We start from the raw sequence: 17,542 nt of genomic DNA, 5'->3' as shown, positions 1-17,542 counted from the left end.
TAAAATGTTATGTGTAAAATTATTTATTTTCTCTACAAAAAAAACCTTACATTTACAGACAATTAAAATGTACATCCTTAATCCTAGGTACATAATAATGGCAAAATTAATTCTCGTATTTACTACTCTCCGTTCGATCACACTATCAAGAAATATAAATAAAACGTACGCTAAAGGCAAGTTATAAAAAAAAACCCAGTAACAACCATTATGGTAACCAACGTCATTTCACTGGACAGATCACACAATTTACATAATTGTAGATAGATACAATTTTATTTAACTTATTGATATTCAAAAATGAGTAAAACTGAGATCGCCCACAAACATTTTATACTGATAATATATTATGTTGCAATTCCGAAAAATCGCAGTAGCAGTTGAATTTTTTATCTGTGGTCTGTGGAATATTCAGGAAATTTAAAGAAAGAACACTGACAGCCGTCAGTACAGTGATAATATAAAATGGTTAAAGCGACATCTTTTATTGTACTTGTAGATCGTTTCTATTTGTTGTTCTACGCGTGTTCGCTAGATGGCTCTGTTACTTTTTCTTGGTGAGTCTGAACACGTCGTTGAGTGTGTACGGCGTCCGCGTTGGTATCGCGTTGTATGCGAAAGCTGGCTGCGCGTCCGCACGGAGTATTACCACACCTGCAAACAAAAACACATTAAAATAGCTGTTCGCTGCAACTTGTTAATCCGTTCCTCTGTTGCTGCGTTAACGAAATTTAATCGACAAATATAGGTACTTTCGCATTTAAAATATTAGTTAAGATATTAATTGATTGTATAGTAAAAATCAATTAAATTTTATCTCTGTATAGATCAAAAACGTAATTCTTGATCGTATAATTATTGAAAAGATTATGACGATGTTTGTTATTAAATAGTATAAGGGATAATTTTAATGTAAAAAAAAAACAAAAAATCTAAAAAAAAACCCACTGCAGATAACATAAGTTGGAATAATATACGAGGTCAAAGTAGCGGAGAGTGCTAAAGTGATATTGTACTAATAATGCTAATTAAACATACAGAGCTAAGGTTAATGACACTACCTGAAGGATTAACTTTCACTTTGATCTTCGTCTGTGGCGACAGGACACCATAGTCAACGTCTTCGTACAAATCCTGAAAATGATACAGCAAATTGTTAATTGAATCCATAATTATATCCATAGCAAAATCAATATATTAATTATTATTTATTATTATTAATTTATTATTTTATTTAATCCATATTATGTAATTTTTTGTCGATCGTTATTGTACCCTATTGAAATCTATATCGATCATATTATAGGGTTTGAATTAACCTGATTGTATTTTGCCTCAGTGGTGGTAAATTTCCAGAGTTTTTCCAACTATCCAAATACAGGTTAACTCATTCCCTCCATCACTTCCTCATTCTCTCACTGTCCATTCTCTCATCTCACTCTCATAGTCCAATGGGACGGTTGGTCAGAAAACCATACATTTAGCTTAGCAACCCCATCGTTGTGTCTCGAAATATCAAAGTTTTGGACCCCCTAGAAAGAATTCTAACCAAAAGGTCAAAATGGACGAGTTAAATAAAATAGTTACCTCAACTCTATATCCAGCAGGGTTGTTTAGACCAAGTTCGCGCAAAGTAACCGCCACATCTGAGGGGGTGCCGTCAGTGCGTCTGTTTACAAACGCCACCGCATATGAATAGTACTGGCCGTGTATTGGTATGACCGGTCTTGACCAGATCTCGATGCCCCGGTGCTGGAAAAAGTTGCATGTCCTCATTAATATTATAAATGCGAAAGTATGTTTGTTTGTTTGTCCTTCCTTTACTCTCTAACTAAGCAGCCAATCAACTTTATTTTTGACATAAAGTTAATTGAAAGGACGGAGAGTATACATACACTACTTTTTAATCCAGGAAAATGATCATAAAAAATAATAATAAAGATTTCTAAAAAAACTGTCAGAAGCGCTGACGAAGTTCGAGGGCAATATTTAGTCTTATAATAAAGAGAAAAAGTTATTGAAGGTTGTAACCACATTATTGTTGGTTACGGAGAGGAATGCCCAAAAAAAATTCGCCTTCAAGGAATATCTTTGAATTTATTGGCATTTTACTGATATAATTGTACCTATGTTTATACTTTTAATAAATTTAATGTCTTTCTAAAATTCTGTTGTATTTTTTGAAACTTCAACTTTTTCAAAAAATGCACCTTACATTTTGGGTCCTTTCGTGATGCTGTATTTTGTGAGTTTAGCTCTTTCTTTGTCAATTTATGTTAATTCGATCCGTACCTTAGACATGGGCAAAAAAATACTGTACATAAGTCACGAGTTGCGACTTTTTATAAAAAGTTAACCTCATTATGTAACGTAATAAACTCTGTAATACAATAATTATTGGTTTCTTGCTTATTCATCTAGTAGAAATGTTTAAATAATTATTTGTCGATTTTTTTTTTAAATTTTGCGTGTAAGTTTAATATCTGTAGCCTCACTTTGTATATTCTTCTCCCTTGTATACCCAAAGGATCTTGGTCGACCTCGATGATCTTCCTATTCTGCAGAATGGCCTTGTACTCCGGTCTGATGGTTCGCAGGTCTACGCTCATGAGCAGAGGCGCCGCCAAAATCGCCCAAATCGCAAACTGCGTCTTACTTTGCTCATATGATAGACCGAAATTGCCAATGATTAGCTGAAAGAGATAAATTCCATGATGAAGCATACTTAAATTCCTTATAATATTAGGTAGTGTAAAATTATGTATGGAACTTGAACTCCGTCTCTAACCATGCATCTAATAGCCCTGTGATATAGGACCTCGGGTCTTTAGCGATCAGAGTACTCTTTTTGCGAAAAGAGCGTTCTTTTTGCTCTTACGAACCGGGGAAGATGCCAACTTGTTGCACAAGTTGCCTTGCCTACCAGCTGCATCATATGAAATTGCAGAATCGAAATGAGCCATTTTGGTGTCGCACAAGAGAGGCCCCGATATGTCCTTAGAAGTTACCGTTGCTGCCCAGTATCTCATCCAAAACTCTCCCACCCTTGCCCCAAATCAAAAGCCCATTGCATTATTGGTACTTGTATCTACTAATTCTATACCTCTTGGATTCAAATACACATTACAAATCAAGTAATTTTTATTCAATTTGTTAAATAGTAATCCGAAATCTGACTGTCCAGATACTTTTAATAACATCTTAGAATACATATAGCTTTAGAATGACTATGTGTACGTTGCAAGAAAACCATGTCTGAAGAATAAATAGGTTTTTTTCCACCTAGTGAAATTAAACCAGTAAGGGCAGGTAAATTAGAAGAGCATGTAAAATATATTGAAAACACACCATGTCAGGATCATTCCAGTGTCCAGGACCAGCGTTGGGCACGATGACGTCCTGATGGTTTCCGTAGTAGTCTATGATAGACTCGACGGATGCCCACGAGTCTTGAATGTCGTCAAAGTTACGCCACAAGTTGCAATGTTCGATTATCGAAGAGAAGTTCGGCTGAAATTATAATTATTTTTAAAGAATAACAAAATATATATTTAAGACTCATCAAAACTCAATTGATTGAAAGACTGACAACACACATGCTCATTAATATCTAGAAAGTAAGCAAAATGTCAAGATTTAAAAGAAGGTGAAGACACTCAACAAAAGCAAAATACAAAAGCATACCGCTTTTGCGATAAGGACAGCAGTACTAAGTTTGGTTTAGAGCTTTGTGAAGATATAACGAAATCGGCACCAATAACTTTTTTGGTGATGGTAGTATTACTTACCTGCATTCCAGCATATATTTGGTAGACCGGCCAACTGCAGGAGTAAACCATTTGTCGCCCAGTGAGGTTGAGCTGTCTACCGAACTCTGGATACCCGTGGTCCATGTCAGCGGGAAGCGCGTAGCATCCGTCCAGTTTCACGTAGTCTACACCCCATGATTCGAATGTCGCTGCGTCTGTGATAGAGTTTAATCACGTTTAATAAATTTTAACTTTTGATTAACTTAAAGTTACCTCCTCTCTATGTTAGACAACTGCCTAGTTGGTCGGGAGTTTAGCGTGTTTACCCCTGGATCTCGAGGAAACTTGATGTTCGATTCCTGGGTTCCTAATAATTGTTTGGTACTGAGGCGATTATTATCATGAATTTACCAGAACCGTGCCTCCGAAAACACATTAACCATACGCGTCGGTTTCGGTTATTATCACTCATTTGTTAAAGATCGCCTTCCCGAACTGGAGTAGCCAAAAGTAGAAAGAAAACTAGCTATGTTCTAAAATCCTCTCTCCTATGAGAGAGGTCTCCAACAGTGAGATCTTAAATAGCTGAGAACGATGATGATGATGAGGTTTACGTGTATCAAATTAAAGCAGGTAATAAAGCTGAAAGTTTGTATGTTCTACGCGTTTATCTCAGGAACTTAGATCCAATAAGGAGTAGGCTCCAGGGACAAAATTCATAGTGAAATATTCGTCGCTTAGAAAAATTTTTTACTGGTAAATAACGAGGCTTAAGGTTATAATAATAATGTGCATAGCTAGTTTAAACATATAAAAAAGATAAACATTAGAGGCAAATGACATCACTACTAATATCATAAATGCCAATGTAAGTTTGTTTGTTACGCTTTCACGCAAAAACTACTTAACCGATCCTCATGAAACTTTGTACACATATTCTTAGAAGTGTGATAAGTAATATAGGATACTTTTATCCCGACATTAAGCTCGGTTCCTTTGGGAGAGGTGCTGAAAGTGGTTGACGATTTTACACCATAACTCCGACAAATTATAACGGATTTAAATAATTATTTTTATACTAGAGGTTATAATATGTGTTTAATTTTGCCCAAAATTTGTGTAGATCTGATGAATGTGGTTGGAGATAGAGGACAGAACTCATCAGTGGACGGCAACAAACCCCTAATTTAAGGCTTAGCGATACTGCATACTTTAAATTTCTTTAGAACTACAACTAAATTGAACGCCACATCAAAAAACAAAATCAAACGCAGACGAAGTCGCAGGCAACAGCTAGTATATAATAAAAATAAATAAAAAAGCGTGATGTGAGCTTCTGACTTGAGATTGCAAATACATTTCATAAGGTTACTTAAGTATTGATCTTTAAAAGATAGAACGATGAGACATTCTATATAGAGGTCAGTTTTATTTCCTTTTTTTGGCAAAGTCAATGTAATACTGGTGATTAAAAACAAATTTACAGAAGCGTATGTATGTAGCCTAGACGTAATTAGATTAGAAATGAGCACGTCTTCAAAATAGATCAATTATTTATAAACATTGAAATTTTTCAAGTGCTTTATACAACGTGTAAAGGAATTACGAAATACTGTCGAAGAGTGCATAAGCATATTTCATAAGGAATCACCTGTAAAAATATTAAATCAAAAGAAGCATATTTATTTTTCCATACTAACTAATTCAAAACATTCTAAATGTCCACTTATTGCAACCCTATTAAAGATAAAAGACCGACACGTGCTTAATACTAACGCGATGTTAGGGCTGTATCTGATTACTTTCAGTAAAAATTATGGCAATTGTTTACTCGAACTCAGACTATTATCGTTTCGGTTTCACAGATAAGTCTCAAAGACAGTAAATAATGTACCTCTATGGCCTCTGAAATATTATTTCGGTTTTCATTTACACTTTGTATAAGCACAGAGTAAGGATAAAGAGGTCAGATAAAGGTATTTTACTTTTGCAGGGTTGACGCTCAAGCGGTGGTGTAGGTAAATTCTAAAAAAATGCGCTTTGGTGACGTATTTTTATGATACCGGTGCGAAGTCGGAGCAGGACACTAGTTTAGAAACAATTCATAAGCTTTATTGGGATTGATGGTGAGAGATTGCCCTGTGTGTAGGATCCCTTAATATAAGCCGCCGCCGATAACAACAGTATTTCATTAAAACATTAATCGATGATTATTTATTAATAATCGCCGATTTAAGGCAATCTTGTACTTATAGTTTCCGGCTAGCGGCGTAGTTTGCTATTATTAATTGTTGCATGTATAGGCAGGAAGTGCAATTGAATATAACGGTTGCAAGTAGGTAGCTCTATTATTAAGAGTTACGTCAGTCATCAATTAAACTTTATGTTTATGTCTATATTGACAATGAATGTTGTACAATGAAAATCAATAAACACGATATTGACCTTTAAAATACGACCCATGTAAATACCAGTGTATCCATATATACGGCCGATTGGCGCAGTGGGCAGCGACCCTGCTTTCTGAGTCCAAGGCCGTGGGTTCGATTCCCACAACTGGAAAATGTTTGTGTGAAGAACATGAATGTTTTTCAGTGATTGGGTGTTTATATATATATTATAAGTATTTATGTATATTATTCATAAAAATATTTATCAGTTATCTCAGTACCCATAACACAAGCTACGCTTACTTTGGGACTAGATGGCGGTGTGTGTTTTGTCGTAGTATATTTATTTATTTATTATTTAATAAGATTTTTTTTTGTAAAGTGAATATTTGTTATAAGAGTAGTAGTAGAAAAAAAGATCTAAACTAAAATTAAGAAAAAAAACTCCCTAGCGCTGCGATCTAATAAAGAGAGGTCCCTGGTTCGATCCTAGGCAGGGGCAGTTTTCGAGTTTATAATTTCTGAGTCTTAGGCCGTGACTTATTACCGCCCTAACGGAAAAGATCTGCCACCATGCGATTCAACGTTCCGGTACGATGTTGCGTAGAAAACGATTAAGGGTAAAGCTTATAGCTGCCATGCAGTGGCGTGCACATAATACATGCACAGAAGCACTGCATACCCTAAAATTTATATATAACTCGTAAAGGAGGAGAATTTATGCAATTTTCCTGCTGTATGCATACCCTTGTAAGAAACCCAGTGCACGCCACTGCTGCCATGCCTCTAACAAGTGAGCCCGCTACCATCTTAGGCTGAATCATTGTTCGCATATAACTAGTTATAAGAAATTATTCGCGAACTTAGTCGCAACCACTGGTACTCTATATACTGTAGCAGATACTCTCGATTCTCTCCCCGAAAGTACATTAACTTCTGTAGAAGTAATTTTTACCCTACAAACTTTGGGACGCCTTTGACTGTAAGTCGCCACGGCTTAAATAAGGCTAGAACAAGATTTTAATTCAGAAATTTGCTCAAGTTGCCCTTACCAGGGATTGAATCTGGGACTTCCCACTTTTATATTGCAACAGTGCTCACCACAACGCCAGCGAGGATGACAAAACCATTACCCATACTAATATTGTAAATGTGTATATGTTTGTTTGTCCTTCCTTCACGCCTTAACTAAGCAATCTATCAACTTGGTTATCGGCATAGAGTTAGTTGAAAGGACGGATAGTAAAATAGGCCAGAGAAACAAACGGTTCTCGCGAGTCACTGGATTTGTAATAAAACCGTGACAGTAAAAACAGCAGCAGTAATTATATAATTTTTTTTTTTTTTTTTTAATCTTTATTTATTTGGGACTTTTATCCAACACGGATATGCCAGCCCCATCATCCCTTAAGTAACTAGTAAATAAAAAAAACTAATAACTATATTAATATAAGGGAAATGTAACAGATAAAATCTGTTATTGCTGCCTATGCATAAATATCTCAACAACAGACCTGAAACCTTCTGTGGTCGGTTGAGAGAGAAGGCTTGTTAGAGCACCCACGTCAAATCTGTTGATTTTGTACCGCCGCATAACATCTAGTCGCTCCAAATTGTATCTGCTACATTCCACCAGTACATGCTGGACATCATCCATCGTACCGCAAATATCGCAGTTGGCAGAACTAGAGTAATTATATAATTAGTGATACAAATAATATTACCTCCAGCGAGATGACCGACGACACCTGGGTAACCCGCGCAGGTGAAGTTACCGTAGTCCTCGTAAATACCAAACTTCAGACCTTTGCTGTGCACCTGTAAATAAAGATAAGGACATATTAATTTAGGACTTTTCCTTTTGGCAGCCTAGCTCGATCTCCAATACGGTACCTCTAACATTATCATATCATCATAATATCAACCCATTAACGGCTCACTACAGGGCACGGGCTCCCTCCCGCAATGAGAAGGGCCTAGGCCGTAGTAAACCACGCAGGCCCAGTGTGGCTTGGTGGACTTCACACTGCTATGAGAACATTATGGAGAACTCTCAGGTATGTAGGTTTCCTGACGACGCGACGTTTCCCTTCACCGTTGAAGCAAGTGATATTTTAATTATTTAAAAATCCTCCTCATACTCGTATGTGCCTGAGAGTTCTCTGTAATGTTCTCAAAGGCGTGTGAAGCCTATCAATACGCATTTGGGTAGCGTGCTGGATTACGGGCTTTTTACCCTTCTAATACTGAATTCCCGCGCCGAATCGTCCGGTAAGGGTGTGATAAATAACTTTCACTATATAAAACAATTGGAAAAAAAGCATATTAAATAGGATATGTAATCCTCAATTGGCTACAAAACTTCATCGTACCGTAACGCTAAATCAGACGTATTTGACGGTGGATGGTAACTAGCCACGGCTGAAGACTCCTACCAGACAAAGACAGGTATTTAAATCATATATAATGGTGAGTTTTATCATTGTTACACGGGTGACTCACGCTTATAATAGTGCAGCTCCAATTAGATGTATAAAAACTTTGATTATAGAACCAAGCAAAAATAAATCGAAAAATAAAAATAGGGTTGCCAGGCGTCAGGACAGAAAAAAACAAGTAATTTTATTTACACAAATCACAGACTATAATTAATGAACACTCGTTCTTAATATTTCAAGTTTCAGGTTATTATATACAGGACTGTATTTTTTAAAGTGAAACTTCCTTAGAATCGTTGTGATTTCAAAAAAACGACAGACAAGAGACACAAATACAAAAATGTGTAGAATGAAGCCGGCAAAGAATAAGACAGAAATATACATACTATTTTATCTGTTTTTTTCCTGTTTAAGTTGCCAAGGAAACCGGATAATATTTAGATAAAGAAACAAACACATAAATGAAAAGGACAGAGTGAGATAGAAAACATTATAAATTTTTTTACATATTCTAGTTGCCATGGAAACTAAATAATAAACCTAACATTTAGTCTAATAGTTCTGATACTCTACATCCACCTCAATCTCTCGTAGGCTACTTTTCAGAAGTTACACTTCCGCCGTGTGTGAATAACTTGCACAGGATATTGTTAATTTATATTGTAAGAGTTCCCTTTCTACTTCAAAGGGAATCGCTAAATCGATCTTTTATTAGGTATATTAGGTACTAGTAATAAAATAAGATAATAAAAAGATAAATACAATAATTATTGCTAACCCAAACTGGGCATTCGTAAGCTTCATGAATTTAAATGATTGATATTACTTGTATCATTGCAATTTTCGTAAAGAAACTGAAACTAAAAAGCACTAATCAAATAATAGTAAATATTTTCTGTTTTTGTTTTCTTCGCCATTGGTTGCCTGGAAGAAATCGCTATGAAGCGATAAGGCCGCCAAATTGTATACGAAGTTCTGTTATACTTTTCTTTTTTTATGTACATTTTGTGGTGTGCTATAGAAGTATATTCATTTATTCATTCATTCAAATAACCACAAAAAATTTATTAATTTATGAATCATCGCGCTCCTGATGCTTTGTTAAGCTGTTGTTATACTGCACTGGCTCTAAGTAATTTAATTATTAATTTGAGATTAAAAACGTGCTACAACTTAATTCCTTGCAACTGGCAACCCTAGCTCCATTGTCGTTAGTTAATCGATTTCGCGGTTATGAAACGTAAAAAATGATTAATAATTATTATTGTGATCACTACTTAGTGTAATACAATAAAGATGATTACAGAGATATAAGTCATTCACATCTCGACAAGGTTATGATTGTTAGTAAAAAAACATTAGTACCTATAGGCACCTTATAAATATGTTTTACTTTTTGTTACCCACAACATCGTTCGCGTGGAAATTTTGATGTGTATGCCTAAATATTCTCTGACCCCTGAATTACAACTATGCAGAAATCCTTGTCCATCTTTTGCTCTGTGAAAAAAAACAAATCTTTAAACCTAAGGAAACCTTCCTTTTTTCGGGCACAATAAGTAGCATACTACGTGCTATTCCAGACTATAACCTATACCTTTGCTAAATTTAATCCAGATCCGATCAGCTGGCGTGAATAAATAAAAAGCATTCATCCAACTTTTCGCATTTATAATATTAGTATAGATGTTATAAGTGGTAGGTAGCAGTACCTACCTACCATTTACTTATAAGAAAATATATCCCAAGTTACTTATCAGAGTCTTCCAAGATCCACGATGCTAAAGACCTACCTGGTAACTCTCACAAAGTACTCTTACTAATTTCTGAGCACCTAGTAGGTACGTTTCAACGCAGGACGATACCTAGGTACATGGTTTTCAAGTAAAAGTATTCGAAGTTAGTAACGAGTTAGGTAACCTCGCATTTAGTACGGTTCGTTTTATGAATATTGATGATATTTATAAAGGCATGTAGATAAAATAATTGATAGCAAGTAAATTGTAGTTTCGTTTTTAGCCTCAGCCTATAGTAATGCCCCACAGCTGTGTACTTGTACAGCATAAGAGGAGTTAACACAAAAACATTTCGTCACTCCCCTTTGCTCTCATACAAGTTAGCCTTCTAGTGCAAACAAATTATCTTTACTATGTTACTACCTGGTATATGTGTGGCCATAGCAGTGCATTAATTATATGGCCCTAAAGTCAAAATTATTTATATGCTGCAGGAAAAAAAGGCGAAGAAATCGATTTACCTACCAATACAAATAAAAATAAACCTAAATAAAACCGCTTTAAATAGGAAATAAACAGTAAGATAATTACAAAATATAACCTACACAAAAGCATACCTACCCAATCATTAAAACAATTCATTCAATCTTCCGAATAAGTATTGAAGGTCATGACTGACATTATTTCGGTTGCCAAACGCACTTAAATTGGTTACAGAGTCTTAAACATAATTGTCGATGACCAAAGAAAGAAACACGTTCCTACAAAAAGTCGTAGCGAATTTATACACGCTGCACCTTTTATTGTTATAGCTCAATACCCTTAGCACTTATTTGTATGATCGTAACTGAATTCATTTTCGAATATCGAAATAGTTGAACGACAAAGTAAATAGGCCCACAGGTCTTCTGACAGCCTAGTTCGGGTAACGTTTAAACATTACATACTCCCACTAACTGAAAAGATCATCAGGCTTCTGCTACTTAGCTGCATACATCAAAACTGTAACTACAACTATAGTTGAACTGTAAGGACTTTCTTTTTTATATGAAATACGTACCAACACCTGCGAAACCGAGCGGATTTGAGTCCACATATCTCAGGCTATCGCGACCAAAGACCATTTCAGCCAAATTACCTTTACTTACCAGTATGTGTGTAAGGATTTTTTAATGTTACTTTTTTAGTATAGTTAATCCAATTTTAACTTGGAACACGATTAAGTCTGCAGCTCGGGATAGGTCTGTATGAAAAAAAGTAGTCTCAGCCCTATGAATCACCAGGTGTTGAAGAAAAAGAAGAAGAATCCAATTTTAAAGGCCTTTATTTCGTTCTAATTATTCTCGTTTTATAGTCGTACATTCTATTGTGGATTCTTCTCGGCAAGCTGAAGTCTGTTGGGATACGAATATCGAGGCCTTGCCTGCTTGCCCGGGCTTATACTCGCACACAAAATTACTTCTCCGGTATTGTTCTTTAAGACTAAGGCCTGCCTTCTGCTTAGAGCTTTGTAAGATCGTATATCCGACTATGCTGATTTAAATGTTTCGCAAGGATAGAGGATTGCAAAGTGGGATAATCTTACCCATTTTATTCTGACGTTACAGTGATTCGGTTCTCGAAAGCGAATCTACGATTGCGAGTGTTTAAATCTCACACTAAGGGTACCGATTAACTTATTACCTAAATAACGTAAAAAAATAAACAAAGGCCCATTTTACTATGCATATTAGACAATGACATAAAAAGTGGATGAATAAACTGTAGTAGTACATTTAATAGGCCTTTTACAGGCCCTTAAATTGAACTGTTTGCCAGGCTGCCTGACAGAAAAGTTGTTAATTTATTGAAAGTCTCCGTCGATAATATTCCAAAAGATAACTTTACGAGTGAGTTCGTCCTTGACACTCTTCTACTGTCCAAATGTCCACTCTAGTTCTCTTCGCATAGTTCTAGTTCTCTTCTTCTTCATACTTTAAATATTTCTTGCCATTTATGCCTAATGGTGGCCTTGTGAAAAGCACTACAAACGTGGGCGTGGTCTGACCCAGTCTCGGGCTACATCCTTTTTAAGTGCGTTTTTTTAAGTAAATAAAATAGCACTTGCTTCAATGGTGAAGGAAAACATCTTGAGGAAACCTACATATGGTTCTACATAATATTCTCAAAGGTATATGGAGTCTACCAGTCCGCACTCAGCCATCATGGACTACGGGCTTAACCCCTACTCAATGTGGGAAGAGACCCGTGCTATGCCACTACATAGCACGGGTCTCCTGGCCAATACGGCTAATGGGTCGATGTGATGAAGTGATGATGATGTACGATTTGTCGTCCGTTTAGATGCCGACACCTGCTGTGGCGTCCTACACTATCGAACATTAAAACACAAGTCGCGAGCCTATCGTAACCGTCGCATGGGAATTACGTTGCGAACGGTTGCGACAGCTAAGCGATCTGCAACCGTACAAATAGTTAATGACTTCCTGCATCTCCGACTGCTAATCTAAACACAGGTTGTCACTTTAGTGCAAGCATTCGGCTAACAGTGTTTTCGTTTAAACTATGCTACATTATGTTTGCATTAAGGTCTTGCAAGCTTTATGGTTGGAATTTATTATTTCAAAATACAAGCTTTGTATTAATCTATTCTTATAATAGAATTGTATCTGGAAAATTTCTGTACATTTAATATAGTTTGAAAATTTTGATTAGGGGAAGCTTTATAATCGATACTGAGTCTTATTTTTATTTAATTTTTGTCTAGTCAGTCTGTCTGCCTGTCCGGGCATCACGTGAAAACTTCTGAACGGATTTAAATAACTTATGAATTTGGTATAGTGGTAGCTGATATTCCGCGTTAACATATAGGATAGGTACTTTTTATGCCGATAAACAACAATAATTTCCTCTATGAAATGGGATGAAAATTAACATCAATTTTACTTCATAGCTCCGTTCAATTTGCACCGATTTTAATAATTCTTTTTTTATTTGAAAGTGTATACTGCCAAGCATGTATTGTCTTATTTAAATAATGATCTGATAAGTATTGTCGGAGATAAAGTACATAACTCTTCACAAATAACAGCAAGTTGCATATGGGACAACGATCGAATGCATGCGTACCGTCCAATACCGTATAATATTAATAAGAAAGTTTGTAAGGATGGATGTTTGTAAGTAGGTATCAGCTAAAACAACAACTAACAACTTACTAACTCAGTATACCACGTAAAATAATAGTAGGTATATAGCCACGATTATTATGATGTTGATCTATTCTAGCTACTCGATTGACTCATACGCGAACGAAGTCGCGAGGGTCCGCTAGTTTGTCTATAAAGATCACTTTACGTTTTGAATTTAGTTCTTTGGATTTATTGCCTTTAGTCTGTGATATTCAGTGTCAACTCCTGCGACGTAAGAAATTATCGTAAGTCGTGAACCTATCGCAAACGTCCGCGTCGCGTGGTAATTACGTTGCGAACAGTTGCGAAAGCTAAGCGATCTGCTGCTGTACAAATAGTTAATTATTTACTGCATCCCCGCTTGCTTATTTGAACACAGGTTGTCGCTATGGTGACAGCAGGCATTAAGCTCATAGTGTTTTCGTTTTAAGTACAAAACATTATGTCTGTTATTATACTAGCGCGTTACTTTTGTATTAATGTATGTTTGTGTATGTTCCTTTTACCCTACTTTGTACACAATATTTTATTAAACTCTTTTAAATCGTTCTTGGGAATTTTAAGCACATTTAAAGTTATTTCTTTTGGTTCGTTTTGAGGATCAGATAAGTGTATTTTTCCGAACTAAGTAAAGGTTGAACTCACAGGTGTAACACTGCATAAAGTCTCCAATGAGAAGAGCCTCTCGCTCAGAGAGGATACGAATACTACATTAGACTTGTTTGCAGTAGTGGCTTTACTATCATAGTTTGTCTAAGTGGTTGTGCAATATGTTTCTTATTCTGTTTTTATCAGAGACGAATCGCCTGCTTGATTAGGTTTGACGGCAGTGTTTTTCAAGTAAAGGTATTTTTTTTAGGAATTTGGTCTGGGAGCGGCAGTGTTTCCAGCTCCGTCTTAAACTTGCCGCGTTTCTAATTCGTGTACATCTTAATTTTTAAAGGTTTTTTTAATCTTTTTTATTTAGAGAGATATGGTCAAAAATGACTATGTCGCCCATATGGAACTAAAATATGCCTTTAAAGGATCGCTTAATACATTTTCTATTTTCGTTTTCTTGTTTTTACGTGAGCTATCGTGATACGCTCGACCTTAACAGTAGAAAGATCTTCCACCGAGCGGGTGTTTGTGTTCGGTGATCGAAGTCCGGCCATTCGTTTTTTAAAGTAGTATATATTCATTCATTGGTCATTGTTTATGAAAATTTCGCTAGCGCAATGCAGGATCTTTGTGGCGCCATCTAGTTGGGTGATGTGGTGCCCGCTAAATTGTTATTGTGGTTTTTATGCAATAATAATAAATAATGCCTTTATGTTATTTTATTTTTTGTATCATGTACCATCAATTTTCCACCTTTTTATCAGCTTCGTACGCTCAAGTTGTCTTTAAAGATCACTTTTAGTGATAAGGCCGTCTTTGCACCTTAGCAAGTAAGTACTATTACTGCTTTCCTTGTTTTTTACCTATTGTGTTGTGTTGCAATAAAGTTTTTCTATTCTGTTGTATTCCTTTCAATATGGTTAACATAATAAAGTATCATAAACGAGTAACTTAACGTGACATGGAAGTCGGAGCATTTTGTTATTCAGAGCGAGCGACCAGTTCCCACGCCCGATCCTTAGCCAAGGTCGAGATAAATCTAAAGATAAATTCCATGATAAAATAAAGGTGTACTTTACTGTACATATTGTTCTTTCATTGTTCAACTTTTCGCATAGTAAGGGCCTATTTCGACACCATTGTGATATAAGGAGTGTTGCAATAGTATGGAAAAGAAAAAGCTGGAGTATTCAGTGTGTCAGCCGCGTGAACAGCTTTTTGTTCTGTATTTGTGTTCGTATATAATTATGTATTTACAAGAGGTTGCCCGCGACATTGTCCGCGGTTAGGAATCTTGCGTAAGACATTTATTTTTCCGGGAAAAAGAATTCTATGTCACGGCCAGGATGCTCCAATCTATCTCTTTACAAAAATATATTCAGATATTCTGCGTAAAATAATTTGATCTCTTTTTTAACAGCACGTCAATCCGTCGCAGCAATCGATCGCACGCAGATCGCTGCTTTGGGAAGCCACCACAAGCTACTTGCACATGTTACTGGTGTAAGCGACATACACATACCTACTATTTGCACGAGTTTATAGGGATGCTACGTTCCGTTAAAAAAAGTGCTCGTGCAATTAATTGCGGCAACGGATTGAATGTAAAGTGTCCGATATCCCCGGCTCTGGGCGCGACTGTCGCGTACAGGACCCTTTGTCGATTCCGAAATCTAGTAATTGTAGAAAATATGAAACTACGATAAAAGTAGTTCTACAAAATGGGCACTAGCGTGTTATTATGTAGCTCACTATTATTATGTAGCTGCAATTATAAGATATTTTGTGGTTTGACCTTGGACAAGATAAACAGCAGTAAACTTTATACGGTACTTTTGTGGTCGGAAAATTTCAGTCCATACGGATTATAGCAAATCTTTAAAACTCTGTTAACGAAAAAAAAATCAAGATAATAATCGCATGCAACACTTTCGATTAAATTCCAATTTTGGATGTTTTGTAAAGCATACAAAAATCGTGCTCGCTGCACTTGACCTAGTTGACTTGAATCATTGGGCTGTCCCAATGCAGTTAGGGTTGTCGAACTGAGTTTTATTTATAATTTTCACTAGCCCCGCCCGGCGGTTTTACACGTGGTGAATAATTTGTTTGGATGCTTTGTTAGGACGTCATGGATTTGGCGTCAAAAACTTATTTTCCTGTAAGCCTTCCTTGGGAATTCGATGCTTTTCCAGTACTAAAAGTAGCCTGTGTTGCACTGCGTCCTTTGAACGAATTCTATGCCGAAAATCCAGTTGTTTACTATTGTTGAGATAGGGCGTAAAGGACAAACAAACAAACGAACATAAAAACATACTTTCGCATTTATAATATTAGTATGGATTATCTAATCTGGCTATGATAGGATTAATGCTAAATTTGCTTCACGGTATCATTTTTGCCAATAGAATGATGACTAGCTAGAGCTAAGTAAGACAGACAAGTGAATTCCCAAAATGGCTGCCCGGTAAATCGAACTCAGGATCATCCATATCATAAACAGAATAGCCAGACAGGTTAACACCTCCTACGACCGAAATTAACGGACACAGGGCAGTACTTTATAGAACGTTCTATCTATCATTCTCGCATGCTTCGAGAAGTTTTACTATCTTTATAGGTAATAGTTTTCTGTTTGATTCTACTTTATAGAATTATAACTTCTCTTGTTGAGTTTAAATTTATAGTTATTACGGAATATTTATAAAGAGAGTGACACCCCTGATCACTGAATTATTAACACTTTTACCGCGACCTCCGGTGCACCAGTTCCAATGAATGGAACCGATTTTTCTCACGATAATTTGGCACCGCACCGACATTGAACGCTGTTTCCATCGGACAACTTCATTATATCCTGTATAGTAATTTTGCAACGAGGTTATTCGTAAGGAATTAAAAAACTCAAAGATATCAGTTTTGATCACTTCTAGTGTCAGATCATCAACCGCACTTGCTGGTAAGTGATTATGCATTCTAAGATGTTAAAAGACTAAACATTTAGGGTTATGGTAGCTATGTTAAACCCAAAGTCCTAATCGGTTTCAACGCAACCGGATCGTACCAGTATGCTTAATCGCTTAGCGTCACGTCTTTGTCGGTAGGGTGGTAACTAGCCACACCAGAAGCCTACCATCAGACCGGAGAACATTCGGAAATTATAAATTCCTAAATTGCCACTTAAATCATTAAAGCTAAAACACACTTAAAGCCACAGCGCTCGCTGCTGCGCCATGGAGCCCCTCAATATGTGAACTCAAAGCACATAGTATCACGTCCCAAACCAACATAAATTCGCGCACACGGCAATTTATCAAGATCCGACCAACTGCTAACCTGCTTTCCATCAAATCAGGTTGTTGAAAGACGATTTTCTACCTCTCGTCGGTTACGCTGAATGACGGCAAATTGTTTTTGTACAAACTTTCATTGCAACTG

General features: G+C 36.3%; 1 protein-coding gene across 1 annotated transcript in view; it reads right to left on the bottom strand.

Annotated features, from left to right (window-relative positions):
* Positions 1-7: 7 nt before the first annotated feature.
* The window catches only part of LOC120624890 (alpha-N-acetylgalactosaminidase), a 36,572-nt gene continuing 19,037 nt past the window's right edge, over positions 8-17,542 (bottom strand). The window contains exons 3-9 of the mRNA XM_039891656.1: positions 7,864-7,957; positions 3,789-3,964; positions 3,349-3,510; positions 2,496-2,693; positions 1,588-1,752; positions 1,062-1,134; positions 8-654 (exon numbers count right to left, since the gene is read on the bottom strand). Coding sequence (XP_039747590.1) covers positions 545-654; positions 1,062-1,134; positions 1,588-1,752; positions 2,496-2,693; positions 3,349-3,510; positions 3,789-3,964; positions 7,864-7,957 — 978 coding nt within the window. The 3' untranslated portion in view covers positions 8-544. The remainder of the gene's footprint in view (positions 655-1,061; positions 1,135-1,587; positions 1,753-2,495; positions 2,694-3,348; positions 3,511-3,788; positions 3,965-7,863; positions 7,958-17,542) is intronic.

Source organism: Pararge aegeria, chromosome 7 (genome assembly GCF_905163445.1).
Source record: "Pararge aegeria chromosome 7, ilParAegt1.1, whole genome shotgun sequence".
NCBI classification, from domain to species: Eukaryota; Metazoa; Arthropoda; class Insecta; order Lepidoptera; family Nymphalidae; genus Pararge; species Pararge aegeria.
Note: the sequence above shows the minus strand (reverse complement) of the source record. Positions and strands in the feature narration are given on the sequence as shown.